Source organism: Neoarius graeffei, chromosome 5 (genome assembly GCF_027579695.1).
Source record: "Neoarius graeffei isolate fNeoGra1 chromosome 5, fNeoGra1.pri, whole genome shotgun sequence".
NCBI classification, from domain to species: domain Eukaryota; kingdom Metazoa; phylum Chordata; class Actinopteri; order Siluriformes; family Ariidae; genus Neoarius; species Neoarius graeffei.
This window is the reverse complement of record NC_083573.1, coordinates 70,567,314-70,585,987: the sequence shown is the minus strand read 5'-3', so window position 1 is coordinate 70,585,987 and position 18,674 is coordinate 70,567,314. Positions and strand designations below refer to the sequence as shown.

The window sequence follows — 18,674 nt, the reverse complement described above, 5'->3', positions numbered from 1 at the left end:
CATACAATTATTATTTATATTATTAATAATATCAACAGGCCTACCTACAATTTATAATTTTCCACTCACCTTTGCCAGTGTCAGTCACCTCAAATAGGCAGATGTTTCTTACCTTGACAGCTTTGATATTATTTTTATTAGAAAATAAATAAATGGAATATCAGTGGTATTTCAAATTAAAACAAAGTGTGAAGACTTGATTACTACTTTTGCAAACCACTAGATAAACAAATATGTGCCAGGAATCAAGTGTTGATATAGTAGTGTGGATATAGTGGTGGGGATACAGTGGTGGGGATACAGTGGTGGGGATGGCTGTGCCAGGCTAGTAATCTCTACTACACAATGAGGCCTGCTGGTGGTCATATTTGTCTGGGTCATACAATTCTATGTGATATAGCTGACCCGACCCCGGCCCCCATCACAGTCAGGAACGACAATGTGGCCCCCAGAGAAAAAAGTTTGGTGACCCCTGGTCTACAACCTCTCTCGTTCTTTCCTTGTCACCCCTCTGCTTGCTGACCTACACTGGCTACCTATCACAGCTCGTATCAAATTTATGTAAGACATTGGTACTAGCTTACCAGACTGTTAAAGGATTAGGGCTAGCATACCTCCAGAGTCTGATCCACCCCTACACACCACCCAGATCTCTAGGCTCTGCTACTACTGGTTGCCTGGCCCCTTCTCCTCTCTGTTCCTGCCCAGCCCGCTCAAGACTGCTGTCTTTCCTGGTTCCCCATTGGTGGAATGACCTTCCCATTGAAGTCAGAACTGCTGACTCCCTGACCACCTTCAAGCACAGACTAAAGACCCACCTCTTCAGGCTGCACCTCTCCCCTGCTTCCCTGCCCACTGTGCCACTGCGTTTCGGTCTAGACCAACCCAGGCTGTGTACTGTCTAATCTGGGGTTAGCCATTTGAGTTCTCTATTTAGCTGTACTTTGTACGGTTGGTTTGTTTCCTTGGCTGTTTGCTGAGTATTGATACTTTAACAGAATATTACAGTAAGTATTGTTGTCACTTGTTCAGTTGGCACTAGAACTTTCTTGTCTAGAAGTTCAGCACTTGGTGTACCTGACTTTTACACTCGTACGTCACTCTGGATAAGAACGTCCGCTAAATTCAATGTAATGTAAAATAAAATAAAATTCTGGTTTAGACCACACCCTCTTCTTGTTTGGGTCCAAATCCAGATTCAGAAATGGTTATGTGGAACACTTAACAGATAAAAATCATCTCTGCTATAAAACAGAGCAATTACTTCCTGTAGTGAAATTAAATGCTGTATGTCACAGAGATCTTGGTAAATCAGTTCCAGCCACTGTTATGCACAATTGCTTAAATGTTAGCAATTTTCCAGTGCATATTCACTTTGAGCACATCAAGCACACACTGGAATTCACCTTACCTGGACAGGGACAGAAAACCTGACAGCACTGGAAGACCAAAAACCTCTTACACATCACTGGAGGTCTTTTCCTCACCTCTCTTTCCTGATCCACCCACCAACAATATTGTGTTTAATCTTTTGCCCCGAAACATTCATGCAAGTGTGCATTAGATAAATCATGAATTTTGATTATGTTTTGAGAAATACAAATTTAGCTGACCTCTGAAGCCAGACTCGATGAATGTCCCCATGAGTTTATTAGTGCGCAGCACTGGGGCTCGATGGGAACGATATCTCCATTATGGCCTCCGTGTACAAGAACAAGACCCCTTAATTATTTCCTCAAGGTTGCAATTACCGCATGTGAAAATGTGCTAATTGTCATTCCTTGGGATGCTTTCCCAAAGAGCCGAATGATATTTGCATTTTTAATTAAGGAAACAGATATACAGATTGAGGTATGGCCAAAGGAGAAAGAAAGAGAGATGAATAAGAGCACTTCGTGGACAACAAGGCAGTTCGGTGTACCTAATGAATGCATTATACTGTTTAACGAGCCTAATTTGTATTTAGAGTTCTCAGGATAAATTACCATGAAGGCTCCCAATGCACGGAACAGATTTGAAAAGTCAGTTGCAGTAGCTTCGACACTATGCACTTGGAGAGAGAGTGGAGGGGGAGAAAATGTCTGTAATTGCTCTGAAGTACTTTGTTATTGAAGTCATATTACCAGGACCATGATTATGTACTGTACAGTATATGTGTGTAAGAGGGCTTAGTGAGAAGAGTTGCCAGAGTGGTCACGACATAGACATTGTCATGTAATTTAAAAAAAAAAAAGTTCATTTTCTTTTCCATTACAGCAAATACCATGTTTATCTACAAAAAAAAACAGAATTCTCTTCTCAGGGTGAACTTATGTCTGTAAATTTAGCATGTTTTCTAATCTTGATCAGTTCAACCAATCTCATCTCATCTCATCTCATTATCTCTAGCCGCTTTATCCTGTTCTACAGGGTCGCAGGCAAGCTGGAGCCTATCCCAGCTGACTACGGGCGAGAGGCGGGGTACACCCTGGACAAGTCGCCAGCTCATCACAGGGCTGACACACAGACACAGACAACCATTCACACTCACATTCACACCTACGGTCAATTTAGAGTCACCAGTTAACCTAACCTCCATGTCTTTGGACTGTGGGGGAAACCGGAGCACCCGGAGGAAACCCACGCGGACACGGGGAGAACATGCAAACTCCACACAGAAAGGCCCTTGCCAGCCACAGGGCTCGAACCCGGACCTTCTTGCTGTGAGGCGACAGCGCTAACCACTACACCACCGTGCCGCCCCCAGTTCAACCAATCACGTTCTAAAATTTGAATCAGAAGAACCTCACCACTAAGAGCTGCGACCTTGAAGTCTACCCATTAGAAAGTATCTTAGGAAAAATGCACAGAGTTGTTCTGTTGCAGTGGATCAAGTCGAATGGTTAGTCGAGTAGATAAGAGCTGAAACTGGAGAGTGGTGAAGAGAGAAAGTAAATGCACAATGAATGGAGAAGTTCAGACACAACAGGTGACCCTTAGGTATCATCTCTTTTAGCTCGAGTATGAGTGTGTACACAGATGTCAGCACATATTCAGACAATAGTAGCCACCACATCTGCACACTAACATACCTTAAACACATACCCGCATGGTGAAAGACAAATACCTTTAAAACCAAACATTGCAACAATGCAGGATTCCTTCACGACAGACTACAGCACGCAAACATAACAAAACACACATACAATACTGAGATAATGATTGAAAGATAATACTCATATTAAATTTTATGTTCCCTTTTAACTAGTTTTTTGAACGTGATTTTAATAACGAGACGGTCACTGACGGCGTAGCTCACTCCAACTCCATCTAGTCCAGAGGGAATGATCTAAAGTGGGCCACCTTGCGCAATAAATGTTGCGAGCTATATACACTATATACAAGCTATATATAGAAGCTACACACAACCTAGGAATACCGACCTATTTGCCAGAAAGAATCCAAAACAGCGAGGAATTGACCGAGAAGAAGCGATTTTTGTTGAACTGCTCATTAAAGCTTAATTAGTCCATAACTTCATTAATAATTGTAATTAAGCAAATCTGGGTAGAATTTATATGCACCCTAGGTACCCCTACCTTCATGCCAGAAAGAATCAAAATTGGTGAAGAATTGAGGGAGAAGAAGCGATTTGTGTGGAAACTGCTCATTAGGGCTTAATTACTCCATATTTTCATTATTAATTGCAATTATGCAAATTTGGGTAGAAGCTATATGCACCCCAGGCGGACCTACCTTCCTGCCAAAAAGAATAAAAATTGGTGAAGAATTGAGAGAAAAGAAGCAATTTTCATGAAATGTGGACAACGCCGGACAGACAACAGATGACAGATGACGGACGACAGATGACGGACAACACATGATGGTATAAGCTCATCGCTTGTCGGCCAGAAGAGTTAATAATAGTAACAGTATTTTAACTTTGGTGTTCATCAGGTATAGAAATGTGACAGACAATAGTGTGTATATTCTTTGTGCACAGGCAAAACCACCCAAAAAATACCCACATCCTAAAAACAAATCCTGCTGGTATTAATTAAACTATGGGGTGAGTCTTCATTCATCTTTGGTAACCGCTTTATCTTGGTAAGGATTGAGGTGGATCTGGAACAATACCCATTGGTATGTCCCTTTTCGATCAATAGGGAACGGGTTCCGTTCTTGTTCGCGCACCAAATTTGAAGCATTTGGAGCATTTCGACCAAAAATAAATTGGTTTGGAACCTGAAAAGTTGGTTCCCAGCTGGTTTACCAACTTATGTGTAAAGTTAAACAGAACCAACCAAACTAAAGAGCATTGTGCAGACGCATCATGTTGTACGAACAAGTTCACACATGGAATAGGGACTGCAGGTACACAAATATGCCAGAGTCAGATAAAATTCATGATCAAAATGGAATAAATTCAAGTTTAAAAGTCTGTCAGGGCTGAAAAACAAATGCGTTTCATCAACTCATTTCTTTGTGTTGGTTGGTGAGGATTCTGTAACGACCCTTCATTCCCAAGTCAGAAACTCGGCATTAACAGTAATTAGTAATTACACAGTGATTCAGGGACGAATAAGCTGATCAGAGACGCTGTACTGGAGCTCTAATATGGACTATATTTTAGTCATGAACAAGTAGTTAATGTAGTCTGTGTGTATATGTGGGTGTTTCCAAGTGGGAATATAATTAGAGAGATATTTTCATGTGTGTAATTATGTATGTCTGTAAATCTGACCAGAACTAAAACCCAGGGAACGCAAAGAAGTGCACAGCATGAGTAAGAACATCATTGATATGGAGATTAAGCGTCTGCAACCATGGTTCGGCACAGTGTAATTAACACATCAGATTAGTGCTGCTAAATTTAAACAACAATCTACCTGGGTACTCGGTGGTGGAGGATGGTGGAGCAGGGAAAGATCGTGAGAAAAAGTGAGGCAGACAGAGAAAGGGACGAAGGAGGGAGGAATATCAGTATTAAAATATGGAAAGTGTGATGCATGGATTAGACCAAGAATCATTATCCATGGTAAAAACACACTCCAGAGCACCAGGAGATCAGAGTGCTGTCAGGAAATGAATATATTAATTAAATGTTCTTCTTTAGAATGACCCTGAGCACAAGAGAATATTATATCTCTTACTAAGCTAGCTCTGTGATCATGTATCCCATTTCCTCAACTATTTGTTTTTTTTAACGTATAATCAATAAATTTAAAATTGATAGCAGATTTAGCTTAGTGATAGCAAAAAATGAGTAGCAAAGCATTTACAGTGTAAGCCTTAATTGGTAGGCCAAGTCAACACAACATTGGATTACATCATCCATGCACTGCTACTTCAGCTCGAACATTTCCCTTAAGCAACTTTCATATCCTTTAGCAATTTAAAGAGCTGAGCACTTTTGCTTGTAAACACAGGAGTGATTGGCTAAAGCTAGCAAAAGCTGCTGATGGGGTTGGAATCCTTCGTCAGGCCATCATTACTGATGATTTGACTTGGCTGTTAAAGGTGGGTGGAGGTATCACATGACTGGTGGTTTTACTTTTTACAACCCCGATTCCAAAAAAGTTGGGACAAAGTACAAATTGTAAATAAAAATGGAATGCAATGATGTGGACATTTCAAAATTCCATATTTTATTCAGAATAGAACATAGATGACATATCAAATGTTTAAACTGAGAAAATGTATCATTGAAAGAGAAAAATTAGGTGATTTTAAATTTCATGACAACACCACATCTCAAAAAAGTTGGGACAAGGCCATGTTTACCATTGTGAGACATCCCCTTTTCTCTTTAAAACAGTCTGTAAACGTCTGGGGACTGAGGAGACAAGTTGCTCAAGTTTAGGGATAGGAATGTTAACCCATTCTTGTCTAATGTAGGATTCTAGTTGCTCAACTGTCTTGGGTCTTTTTTGTCGTATCTTCTGTTTTATGATGCGCCAAATGTTTTCTATGGGTGAAAGATCTGGACTGCAGGCTGGCCAGTTCAGTACCCGGACCCTTCTTCTACGCAGCCATGATGCTGTAATTGATGCAGTATGTGGTTTGGCATTGTCATGTTGGAAAATGCAAGGTCTTCCCTGAAAGAGACGTCGTCTGGATGGGAGCATATGTTGCTCTAGAACCTGGATATACCTTTCAGCATTGATGGTGTCTTTCCAGATGTGTAAGCTGCCCATGCCACACGCACTAATGCAACCCCATACCATCAGAGATGCAGGCTTCTGAACTGAGCGCTGATAACAACTTGGGTCGTCCTTCTCCTCTTTAGTCCGAATGACACGGCGTCCCTGATTTCCATAAAGAACATCAAATTTTGATTCGTTTGACCACAGAACAGTTTTCCACTTTGCCACAGTCCATTTTAAATGAGCCTTGGCCCAGAGAAGACGTCTGCGCTTCTGGATCATGTTTAGATACGGCTTCTTCTTTGAACTATAGAGTTTTAGCTGGCAACGGCGGATGGCACGGTGAATTGCGTTCACAGATAATGTTCTCTGGAAATATTCCTGAGCCCATTTTGTGATTTCCAATACAGAAGCATGCCTGTATGTGATGCAGTGCCGTCTAAGGGCCCGAAGATCACGGGCACCCGGTATGGTTTTCCGGCCTTGACCCTTACGCACAGAGATTCTTCCAGATCCTCTGAATCTTTTGATGATATTATGCACTGTAGATGATGATATGTTCAAACGCTTTGCAATTTTATACTGTCGAACTCCTTTCTGATATTGCTCCACTATTTGTCGGTGCAGAATTAGGGGGATTGGTGATCCTCTTCCCATCTTTACTTCTGAGAGCCGCTGCCACTCCAAGATGCTCTTTTTATACCCAGTCATGTTAATGACCTATTGCCAATTGACCTAATGAGTTGCAATTTGGTCCTCCAGCTGTTCCTTTTTTGTACCTTTAACTTTTCCAGCCTCTTATTGCCCCTGTCCCAACTTTTTTGAGATGTGTTGCTGTCATGAAATTTCAAATGAGCCAATATTTGGCATGAAATTTCAAAATGTTTCACTTTCGACATTTGATATGTTGTCTATGTTCTATTGTGAATACAATATCAGTTTTTGAGATTTGTAAATTATTGCATTCCGTTTTTATTTACAATTTGTACTTTGTCCCAACTTTTTTGGAATCGGGGTTGTATAATAATAATAATAATAATAAAAAAGACAAAGTCTGATAAGCACGCCCTCTGAGTTAAGTAGACAGACGAGGGCTGTCTATGACTGTGGAGGTGATTGTAAAAGCTGACAGCAGATAAAGCACGCAAACATGACACAAGATGAGATGTGACAAGGATTATCTACAAACAAACTCACTAGTCCAGCTGAGGTATTTTACCCGAAAGGCCACTGCACACAGGCGGCATAAATGTCAGATTTGTACTCTGACAAACTGTATTACGACTTGCATACAGAAGCGGAATATTTCTGCAGCATGTAATGCTTTTAATTAAAACAAGGTTGATTTTTTTAAATGCATTAAAAGATGATCATTAAAAGCAAGACGTAATCACATAACTTGACCTGACTTAAAATAATGGTCTTTGGTTTCATACAGCATCCTGACAGTACTGTACGTCTGCAGTGCAGGGTTTGAATGAGTGTGTGAAATTCACCACACTTTTTTTCTGTGCTCCAAAATGGGATGGATCCAGTAATGCTGTTTTATCTTCCACTAACTTTTTAACATGTGAAGTAATGCCAATTCCTCTTGCCCTCCAGACCTGCCACATTGGTCCTGATGCTTTAATCCTGCTCTGTTCTTCCTGTCTCTTCACCTCCTGCAGCTGTTCATAATCCCACATGGATAACCCAAAGATTTACACTTCCCTCAAACAGTTTATGTAGTACATGTAGTTTAAGCATTTTTTTTTTTATAACCGAAAAAGGTTTTGGCAGCAGGAGTATAATAATCGATGGCTTATCATTAGACTTTGCAATCATCTGCCGAGAAACATAGGTGAAAGTAGTTCTTTAGAGACATTTAAAGTTAAGGCTCTTCAATACTTAATTGATTAATTTGTCATGGTAGTTCTGGGGCTGTTTTTTTTTTTTAAGTAGTGTTTGTTTATAGCATGCATTTTATATCTATCTATCTATCTATCTATCTATCTATCTATCTATCTATCTATCTATCTATCTATATTGCACACACACACACGCTCTGATTGGCTACTCTACTACTAGGCTATTAGCTCATACAGTGGTGCTTGAAAGTTTGTGAACCCTTTAGAATTTTCTATATTTCTGCATAAATATGACCTAAAACATCATCAGATTTTCACACGAGTCCTAAAAGTAGATAAAGAGAACCCAGTTAAACAAATGAGACAAAAATATTGTACTTGGTCATTTATTTATTGAAGAAAATGATCCAATATTGCATATCTGTGAGTGGCAAAAGTATGTGAACCTTTGCTTTCAGTATCTGGTGTGACCCCCTTGTGCAGCAATAACTGCAACTAAACGTTTGTGGTAACTGTTGATCAGTCCTGCACACCAGCTTGGAGGAATTTTAGCCCATTCCTCCGTACAGAACAGCTTCAACTCTGGGATCTTGGTGGGTTTCCTCACATGAACTGCTTGCTTCAGGTCCTTCCACAACATTTCGAATGGATTAAGATCAGGGCTTTGACATCGACATTCCAAAACATTAACTTTATTCTTCTTTAACCATTCTTTGGTAGAACGACTTGTGTGCTTAGGGTTGTTGTCTTGCTGCATGAACCATCTTTTTTTGAGATTCAGTTCATGAACAGATGTCCTGACATTTTCCTTGAGAATTCGCTGGTATAATTCAGAATTCATTGTTCCATCAATGATGGCAAGTCGTCCTGGACCAGATGCAGCAAAACAAGTCCAAGATAAGGTTCTTATGCTGGAATGCAGTGTTTTCCTTTCTCCAAACATAACACTTCTCATTTAAACCAAATATTCTATTTTGATCTCATCCATCCACAAAACATTTTTCCAATAGCCTTCTGGATTGTCCACGTGATCTTTAGCAAACTGCAGACGAGCAGCAATATTCTTTTTGGAGAGCAGTGGCTTTCTCCTTGCAACCCTGCCATGCACACCATTGTTGTTCAGTGTTCTCCTGATGGTGGACTCATGAACATTAACATTAGCCAATGTGAGAGGGGCCTTCAGTTGCTTAGAAGTTACCTTGGGGTCCTTTATGAACTCGGAGACTATTAGATGCCTTGCTCTTGGAGTGATCTTTGTTGGTCGACCACTCCTGGGGAGGGTAACAATGGTCTTGAATTTCCTCCATTTGTACACAATCTGTCTAACTGTGGATTGGTGGAGTCCAAACTCTTTAGAGATAGTTTTTTTCACCTTTTCCAGCCTGATGAGCATCAACAATGCTTTTTCTGAGGTCCTCAGAAATCTCCTTTGTTCGTGCCATGATACACTTCCACAAACTTGTGTTGTGAAGATCAGACTTTGATAGATCCCTGTTCTTTAAATAAAACAGGGTGCCCACTCACACCTGATTGTCATCCCGTTGATTGAAAACACCTGACTCTAATTTCACCTTCAAATTAACTGCTAATATTAGAGGTTCACATACTTTTGCCACTCACAGATATGTAATATTGGATCATTTTCCTCTATAAATAAGTGGCCAAGTATAATATTTTTGTCTCATTTGTTTAACTGGGTTCTCTTTATCTACCTTTAGGACTTGTGTGAAAATCTGTTGATGTTTTAGGTCATATTTATGCAGAAATATAGAAAATTCTAAAGGGTTCACAAACTTTCAAGCACCACTGTATACCATGAGTAGAGAAAAACAAAATGGCGGAGCATGTTGCTCAACCAACCAATGATGAAATCAAAACTCTACTCAAAAACAAAACCCCAAAAAATACAAAAAAAGCAACAAAATATGCAATAAAAGCATTTGATGGTAAGAACGTGTCTTTTTTTCAAGAATTATTATTATAACATTTTTCACAAATTGCGACTGTCATTTCGCCAGTTTGTTTACAATCTAAGTGTAAATGATTTTTTCAGAAGTTTTGTATAAAGTTTTTATTTATCGAATTTGCAAAAAATTAAAAATAAAAATGTTCTGTTTCTCAAAATCCAGTGAATGTAGATAGAATAAAACAGTTATTCCACTCAATCGAGTTGTACATGGCTTATAGCCAACTCGGTGCTACACGCCTCGTCGGCTATCAGCTCATGTACGACTCAACTTCATGGAATAACTGTTAAATATATATATGTATATATGTAATGGTTTTGCATAGTGGTTTTTATTTGATGGTTTTACATAGCAGTTTTTATCCCCCGCTGGCCGAAAGACCCGAAGGGGGATGATGCCGTGGCGATGTCCGTCCGTCCCAGGAAGGGTACTCACCTTCTGAAATCAACTCCTCTCACAATTTTTAGAGGAATTTCACGAAACTTGACAGGATTCTTTGATATATGTCGTTAATACGCATATTATAATTTCGTTCAATTCAGTCACATTTTACCAGAGTTATGGCCCAGTTGCCAGCGGGGGATATTGTGTTCTCGGAGCACTCTTGTTGTTTAATAGTTGGTGTGATGTTGAGTGACTTTTACTGATTTAATAAAGATGTTTTTTCTTTGAGGAAGGAACTCACCACTATCTTGGTGTCTCGCACAGTGTTCTCAGGGATGGTGACCCAGTACTCTTCCTGTTCCCATTGTGGTGGCTGGTTGTGCATGTTAGTGATGATGACAGTGAGGTCCACTGAGCTGCTGCGGTTTCCTCCATCTGCAGCAATGATTTGTTGACTGATCCGTGAGGTCTGATGGGACAAGAACAGAAAATGGGATTAAGACCCAAAGTGTGATTAGACTTTATCTAAAGCAAGCCCTGGTCTCTTTAAAGATGGGGAATTGGTTTTTAATGAAAGCTGGAGAACAGAGTAAGCATGCTATTTACATCAGAGCTAGATGACTTTTTTTTTTACTAGTGGTAGATTTTAAGACTTTGTTAAAATATTATAACAACAGCAGAACGAGAAAGAATGAAAAAATTGTCAGCATTATTCATAAGACAATGGGAACTGAACTTCAAATGGGAACTGAACTGAACTGAACTGAACTTCAAAAGTGCAGTGTGTAGCGTACAGGCCTTGTCTCCATCTATATTTTACCTCTTGATTTGACTTTCAAAACAGAGGCCTTGTGGAACAGACGGGGAGTACACTTGTACGACATATTCCACATCATTTCATTCAAATTACGGCTCGATTAATAATAGAAAGGCACTCCTGAAGTTGAGTCAGCAGTAAAACTTCACTTAACACACTTTGAAAGACGGACTCTTTTCAGGTCATGCAGCAAGAAAATGTGAGCCAGAGAGCATGAGACAGGGAGACAGAGAGAGAGAGAGAGAGAGAGAGAGAGAGTAATAGAAGATGTTTGTTTGAAGGCAGATAAACTAAATGTAGGTGACGTCTCCTGGCTCTCCAGCAGCGATCCATTCTGACAAATGTGATGTGGGGAGTTCGACTCAGTTAATGGAAATAATGACCCAGACCTACAGTACACATCCATAATGACCTGCACTGACATCATCACTGGAGAAAGCAACAAGAAGGTGGGCGACATGAACAGGCAAAATTAGAGAGCCACCTTCCCAACAACTCAAGCTCTGCTCAAATCGAGACAAGTTAAAAGCAAAAAGGTGTTGGATGTCAAGTCAGCGTTAATAATTCACTGTGTGTAATGCTTCACCTGAGGTACTCCCCTCCCACCCAGTTTCTGTCTTATTGTCGGCAGTGATTGGTGTGTGTGTGGGTGCGTGAGAGCCGGGATTTGGGTCTGTTTAAAACCTCTGCCGAACGGGGAGAAAATCCATGATCCACACTCCCGCTCTGACACTCCACAATGCAACTAATTCATCATGGCTGCTACTGCGGCTTGCCTGGCCAAATCGTCCTGTCAACATCATCTGAGTATAGCCTGTCTCTCTGTCGGTGTGTGTGTGTGTGTGTGTGTGTGTGCACGTGTGTGTCCCCCCCCACAGATCCTTCTTAATGTCAGACAGTGAAGCCTGAGGTTTTATATAACCTGCATTGAAATGACAGAGCTAGCCACTGCTAGGCTGAGAAACACAACGATATGACATTCCTGCACAAGCAAAACAACAAGAACACACCACACACTCACACACGCGCACTCATATGCACACACACACACACACACACACACACACACACACACAGCAGAAACAAAGAAGGGAAACAAAAGAAAGTATAAAAAAGGAAACAAAATCTGAGCAAATGAAGGATAGGAGGAAAGCATTGCTCATAAATAAACAGCATCATGCACCGTGTCTGGAGGAAATTGGTGAAAAGTCAGAAACAGCTCCCTAGGAATGTATTTATGCATGAGAAAATGCAATTGCTTCTTCTGCTAGCATGTTTGTATATCTATATATACAGACATGGTTGAGGTATTCTTCTGGAATGGGTCATGTTTAAAATGCAAATGCTGACAGAGCACACAAAAACTGAAATGAACGACAGCCTCTGTGCTGGATATCAAACACAGAATATGTTGCTTCTTCAAGTTAAGCGAGAACGTGATTCTGTTTTCATACACCGTCTGGGCTTTTTCATCAGTACAGGTAAAAGGCTCATTAATCTCTTCAAGGTTCTCCATATTTAGCCAGCTTGCTCAGGTTTGTTTAGATCTGGAGGTGTGATGTATCTTTAGGCTTGTAATGATTCATCCAATTCACAATGTGATTCATGATATTGGGTTCACTATTTGATTTTCCCACAACATTTTTGAAAAAAAAAAGAAAGAAAAATTATTTTATTACCAAAAAATATGCAACATTCATTTTCCTATTCTTTACCAACTTAAATATATCTTTTGTTAAATTTTAAAAAAGAAACTTTTGTTTCATTTTTATAGTAACCAACTATATAGGGTTGATTACTGCAATAGCCTTTTCACAGGTCTTCCAAAAAAGACCATCAAAGAGCTTCAACTAATCCAAAATGCAGCAGCAAGGGTTCTTACAAGAACAAAAAGGGTAGTCCATATCACTCCAATCCTAAGGTCTCTGCACTGGCTCCCAGTGAGCTATAGAATTGACTTTAAAGCATTACTTCTTCTATTTAAAACATTAAATGGGATGGGACCCAGCTACCTACTGGATATGTTTCAATTATATGCACCAACTAGGTCTCTAAGATCACAAGAGAAAAACTTGCTAGTAATACCAGCTGTCAAAACGAAGTGTGGTGAAGCAGCCTTTAGTTGCTATGCTGCTAAGCTTTGGAACCAACTTCCAGATGATATCAAAAATGCTCCTACTGTTGTTAGTTTTAAATCCAGGCTCAAGACAAAGCTGTTTTCAGATGCTTTCGCTTGATTAATTTTTACCTAAAGTGTAATTAATTTCCTTTAATATAATTTCTTTTAATTTTGATTTTAATGATTTTACTTTCTTTATTTTAATTTCTTTTTAATCTTGGATTTTAATGATTTTACTTTTACTTTAATTCTTTGTTACTGTTCTTATGCTTTTATTTTTTATGAAGCACATTGAATTGCCTGTGTGTATGAAATGCGCTATACAAATAAATTTGCCTTGCCTTGCCTATAATTATTTACTCACATTTGTAAAGGTTGGAGGAAAATAGAATAGATTATTACCTAAAATATTCCTTTTATTAAAAATGAAAAAGTTAATAATAAATAGGCCTTTTCTTAATAAACTTTTACGAACATTTCTACTACCTCCATTTGCTTCTCTTTTCCTTAGATTTTGGTAGTCTGTAAAAAGAGAGATCCAATTCCTTGTTAAATCAATCACACAACAGATCTTTCCCATTTTAGATCTTTTTTTGTGTGTGTTTTTGTCGCATTAGAGCTCTGTTACTTCTGCCGAGGGTGAAGTCACATGTATTTCCGCTATCATACATTATTGTACAAAAGCCTCTGCTGTCTAAACAGCACAATTACAGCTTGGAAAAACTAATAGATTACACAACCTGATAATAATCATGATTAATTTTTTATTAGAGCCTGAGCACCGGAGGTGCACGGTCTCCGGTGTCCACTGGAGAGCGCTGCACCGAGGTGCAAGGCCCTATTGTTTTCCTAAGGATTCGAATTATTCCTTATTAGGCCCTATTCTTTTTCTTCAAGGCTTGGCCATTTTTGAGGTGGTTCCCATAGATGAAAACTCATGAAATTTGGTACACACATCAGTCCTGGCTACTGCTACTCAGGGATAGAGGTTTGGCCCCGGGTGTATCTGGGGAACTCCAGATTGCCCCTACATGTCATTGAGGCTTTTGCCCGGTATATAGTTTCAGCTATCCATGTCACATTTGGTAGGTGTGTGGGGTGCCCCAAGGCAAACAAAATTGTAATGTACATTGTATTAGCCATATTCAACAGGAAGTGAGTTATTTTTGGTTTTGTCTCTTTTGACATGTGTTACACTTTGACGTTCTCCTCCTAGGTAGTTTGTTGGATTCATGCCAGATTTGGTATACCAGAGGTGCTCGGGCTCTTCATCACCACTTATGGCTATATTTTCATCAATTTGAATTGTTGTAAATTTGTATCATGACTTATCATCACAGGATATATCGTTACCGCCTATGTATTTTGAACACTTTTGGCTGTTGTGAAAGTCAATCAAGCAACTCAACAATTGAACATCATCCTGACTTGGTGTTTCAGAAAGAAATACATCAAGACATGGAATCAATTCACAGCTAAGAAGCTATTTCATCTATGGGGACTGTAAATTGCGGTATGTAAATCGCACAACACACCTGTGAAATAGGATGATTGACGTACACCCATCCTGTACTTGGGTTGATGTGGAAGTAAGCAGGGGTCTGATGAGTTAAGGAGTATGTGATGGCTGCATTGGTGCCCTGGTCGTCATCGTGGGCTGCTGCTCGGAGAAAGCTGGTGCCCACGGGGGTGTCCTCTCTCAAGAAGTCTGGCACAGGAAGGGTTAATGTGAGTACAGGCGTCAGTAAACAACAACAACAACACCATCTGTCTGAATGCCTGCTGCTGTCACAGCCTTACTGCAGCACAAATAAATGTGTTCCCCAGAAACATTTCAGCCTCCATATTAAATACTTCATGAGCCAGTTCCCATAAGGCAGCACTGCTTTTAATATGATGAAAAGGAATTCTGACATCAAACTTATCGAACACAGATTTGAGCACATCATAAACAAGCACCAGTGTGTTAGAAGAGCAGTCAAAAAACTCTTCTCCTCATTCCCAGTTACTTTAAAGGACTATAATATTGACTTACGATGATGAAGTGTTGCCCAGTTGTGGTTGCTCAGACTCACCTTTTTCAAATTGCGCTACAGATTTAATATTCAGGTCTAATGCACTCTGTGTAGACCGGAGCCTGTGGTCGGAACATGTGTCAGCTCCGTGTAATGTGAAGTAAAAGGGGCGAATGTTTAAGTAAAGGTCAACGCCTGAGTGGAGAGCTAATCACCACCTCTTTATTCACTGAGCTGCATCTAATGAACGATTCTCAGGAGGATATGTTTTTCTTCTGTATAAACAAAATATCATCTGTAAATACCAGCTTTGCTTAGTATTGCAAAAGCAGCTAAACAGCCCGTAAAGACATAGCACAGGCTACAATTCTATAGTAAATCCACAGGCAAGCTTTGTGATTAAACCAACATCAGGGGAATTTTCTCTTCAGAAAACAGCACCTAGAACAGTGTGTGTTGGTGATTAGATAGCACAGACACAGCGATCGCTGTCTCTTACACTGATAGCGGCTGTTTTCGAACTTGGGGTCGTTGTCATTTTGGTCCCCGATGAGTACAGTGATCTGACAGATGCCAATAAGCGGCTCCTCAGCCTGATCTGTGGCTGTGACGGACAGGGTGTATTCTCTCTGCCTCTCCCGGTCGAAACTCATTGCTGTGCTGATCACCCCTGCACACCACAACAACACACAGGACACACACACTGCTCAAGCAGTCGAGAAATACATCCACATCACACACTGCATTTCTAATTTGGTATTTGATTTGAAAATGCAAGCCGTTCCTGAAATGACTTGATACTCAATGCACTAATTTGGATGATCTAAAAGATTAGTAATACTTTTAAGCTAGTTTATCTGTGAGAGTTTTATTACATTCAACTCGTGTTGTAATCTCAGGGTAAGAAAGCGAAAATCCATGTAATATTGGTTTTTAAACTGGTGGGTCATGAAACAGTTCTTCTTCTCCATCTGAAAATTCTCTTTTATTTTTCTAACTTGACAGAACGTACAGTGGTGTGCAATTATTCTTACAGGTATTTTGGCACTGAACAGTGACCTATAAGCCTCTGGTAAAAATTAAGTCAGCCTAGTAATAAAGCCCGCTCGCAGACACAGTATTTCTCACAGCAGCTTGGAAGTTTTCACACAGTGGCTTTGAACATATTACACTAACTATAATATGATTTTCCCACACTGATAAGAATCATCTATTTTATGTGGAGTGTTAACAGCAAACAAAATTATGATGCTTTTTATGTAATAACGCACCAATTAACCTCAAAAACAAACGTATGATCAGCTTTTACATCACTACATGTGCATTAGGACTTGTCAAGGATGTGAACTACACTATTTATTTTGTGAGAGAAATTAAACAGATCAGAAACTGCTTCTGGGTTCCTATTTCTACCATGAAACACTTTAGAAATATTTAATTCGAATTTGTTGGTTGATACTGTATTTTGATGATACCTGTGAGGTAGCGGTTATCTGACATCACAGGAAAGACACTGTTAGGACCATTTTAATGAAGTTCAATAGGAGGAAAAAAGTCAAGGATCTCAAACATAAGGGATAATGGATTAGATTTTGCTGTTAGCACCTAAAAAGATCAAGAGCTTCTTTTCTCATTCACAATATTTCAGCATTATTCAGTGTCATCCATCCATTATCTGTACCTGCTTATCCTGTGCAGGATTGCAGGCAAGCTGGAGCCTATCCCAGATGACTATGGGTGAGAGGCGGGGTTCACCCTGGACAAGTTGCCAGATCATCACAGGGCTGACACATAGAGACACGACCATTCACACTCACACCTAAAGTGGGCTCGAACCCAGAACCTTCTTGCTGTGAGGCGACAGTGCTAACCATACACCACCGTGCTGCCTCATTTAATTTCTTTCATAATTTCATTATAATTATTCTCTTCTAATTTTAATTTGGCCTCATTTTCTATCAAGTTTGCTTCACAAATGAAAGGGTTACTGTCCTGAAAACATTAAAATCGAGTTCTCCAATCAGATATTTTTGGGTTTGTTGTCTCCAGGCTGAGAAGAGTTTAGAGCTGGTCACTCACTGGTTAGGACTTCATTGCCAGGAGAGAAGGCCTTGGTAATGTATATTTATGTAGGAAGTGACAGATGAATTAACCAATCAGATTTTGATTTATAGGTGGAGTGACCAAAAATTTATTGCCCTTGGCCTTCTCGAAGGCCAACGCTAGCTTACCTGCAAGTCGGCGCCGTCAGCGCAGCAGTGAGGTCACCTTCCAGCCGGTGTAGCGTTCATCAGTAGTGTTAGCGAATGATAATAAAGCGGTCAAGCCAGTGTTATCGAGAGCAAGTAGCACAGACTAATGACCGAGAAAATAAGATTTCTGTCTCCAGATGCATGCTTGCCACAGTATTTTTCACTCAGAATTAATTTCCCTGTGTAATTTGAGTGTAAGTATTGATTTCCCTGTGTAATTTACTTAGTTAATTTTAAAATCAACATGAACAACTACACAAAAAGGAGTGATGTGGCAGCCTGCCGCTAATCCCTTGCAAAATCCTTTGCCCTGTTGCTTTTTTGGTGTGTCTAAGTTTTGGTTGAGCTCAAGTCCCAGTTCTAATAGTAACGGTTCGCCACTGGCTGGAACAGGTTTGGGTCTCTAGTTCCAGTGAAGGCTAATTCTTACTGCTACAGCATACAAACACATTGCAAACAACTGTATGCTTTCAACTATGTGGTGACAGTTTAGGGATGAACTACATACAGTGGTGCTTGAAAGTCTGTGAACCCTTTAGAATTTCCTATATTTCTGCATAAATATGACCTAAAACATCATCAGATTTTCACACAAGTCCTAAAAGTAGATAAAGAGAACCCAGTTAAACAAATGAGACAAAAATATTATATTTGGTCATTTATTTACTGAGGAAAGTGATCCAATATTACATATCCGTGAGGGGCAAAAGTATGTGAACCTCTAGGATTAGCAGTTAATTTGAAGGTGAAATTAGAGTCAGGTGTTTGTCATCCCATTGATTGAAATCAGGTGTGAGTGGGCACCCTGTTTTATTTAAAGAACAGGGATCTATCAAAGTCTGATCTTCACAACACAAGTTTGTGGAAGTGTATCATGGCACGAACAAAGGAGATTTCTGAGGACCTCAGAAAAAGCATTGTTGATGCTCATCAGGCTGGAAAAGGTTACAAAACCATCTCTAAAGAGTTTGGACTCCACCAATCCACAGTCAGACAGATTGTGTACAGATGGAGGAAATTCAAGACCATTGTTACCCTCCCCAGGAGTGGTCAACCAACAAAGATCACTCCAAGAGCAAGGCGTGTAACAGTCGGTGACGTCACAAAGGACCCCAAGGTAACTTCTAAGCAACTGAAGGCCTCTCTCA

General features: G+C 39.9%; 1 protein-coding gene across 1 annotated transcript in view; it reads right to left on the bottom strand.

The window, feature by feature from the left end:
- The window catches only part of si:dkey-22o22.2 (neural-cadherin), a 309,825-nt gene that overhangs the window by 90,694 nt on the left and 200,457 nt on the right, over positions 1-18,674 (bottom strand). The window contains exons 10-12 of the mRNA XM_060922323.1: positions 15,774-15,944; positions 14,795-14,967; positions 10,625-10,792 (exon numbers count right to left, since the gene is read on the bottom strand). Coding sequence (XP_060778306.1) covers positions 10,625-10,792; positions 14,795-14,967; positions 15,774-15,944 — 512 coding nt within the window. The remainder of the gene's footprint in view (positions 1-10,624; positions 10,793-14,794; positions 14,968-15,773; positions 15,945-18,674) is intronic.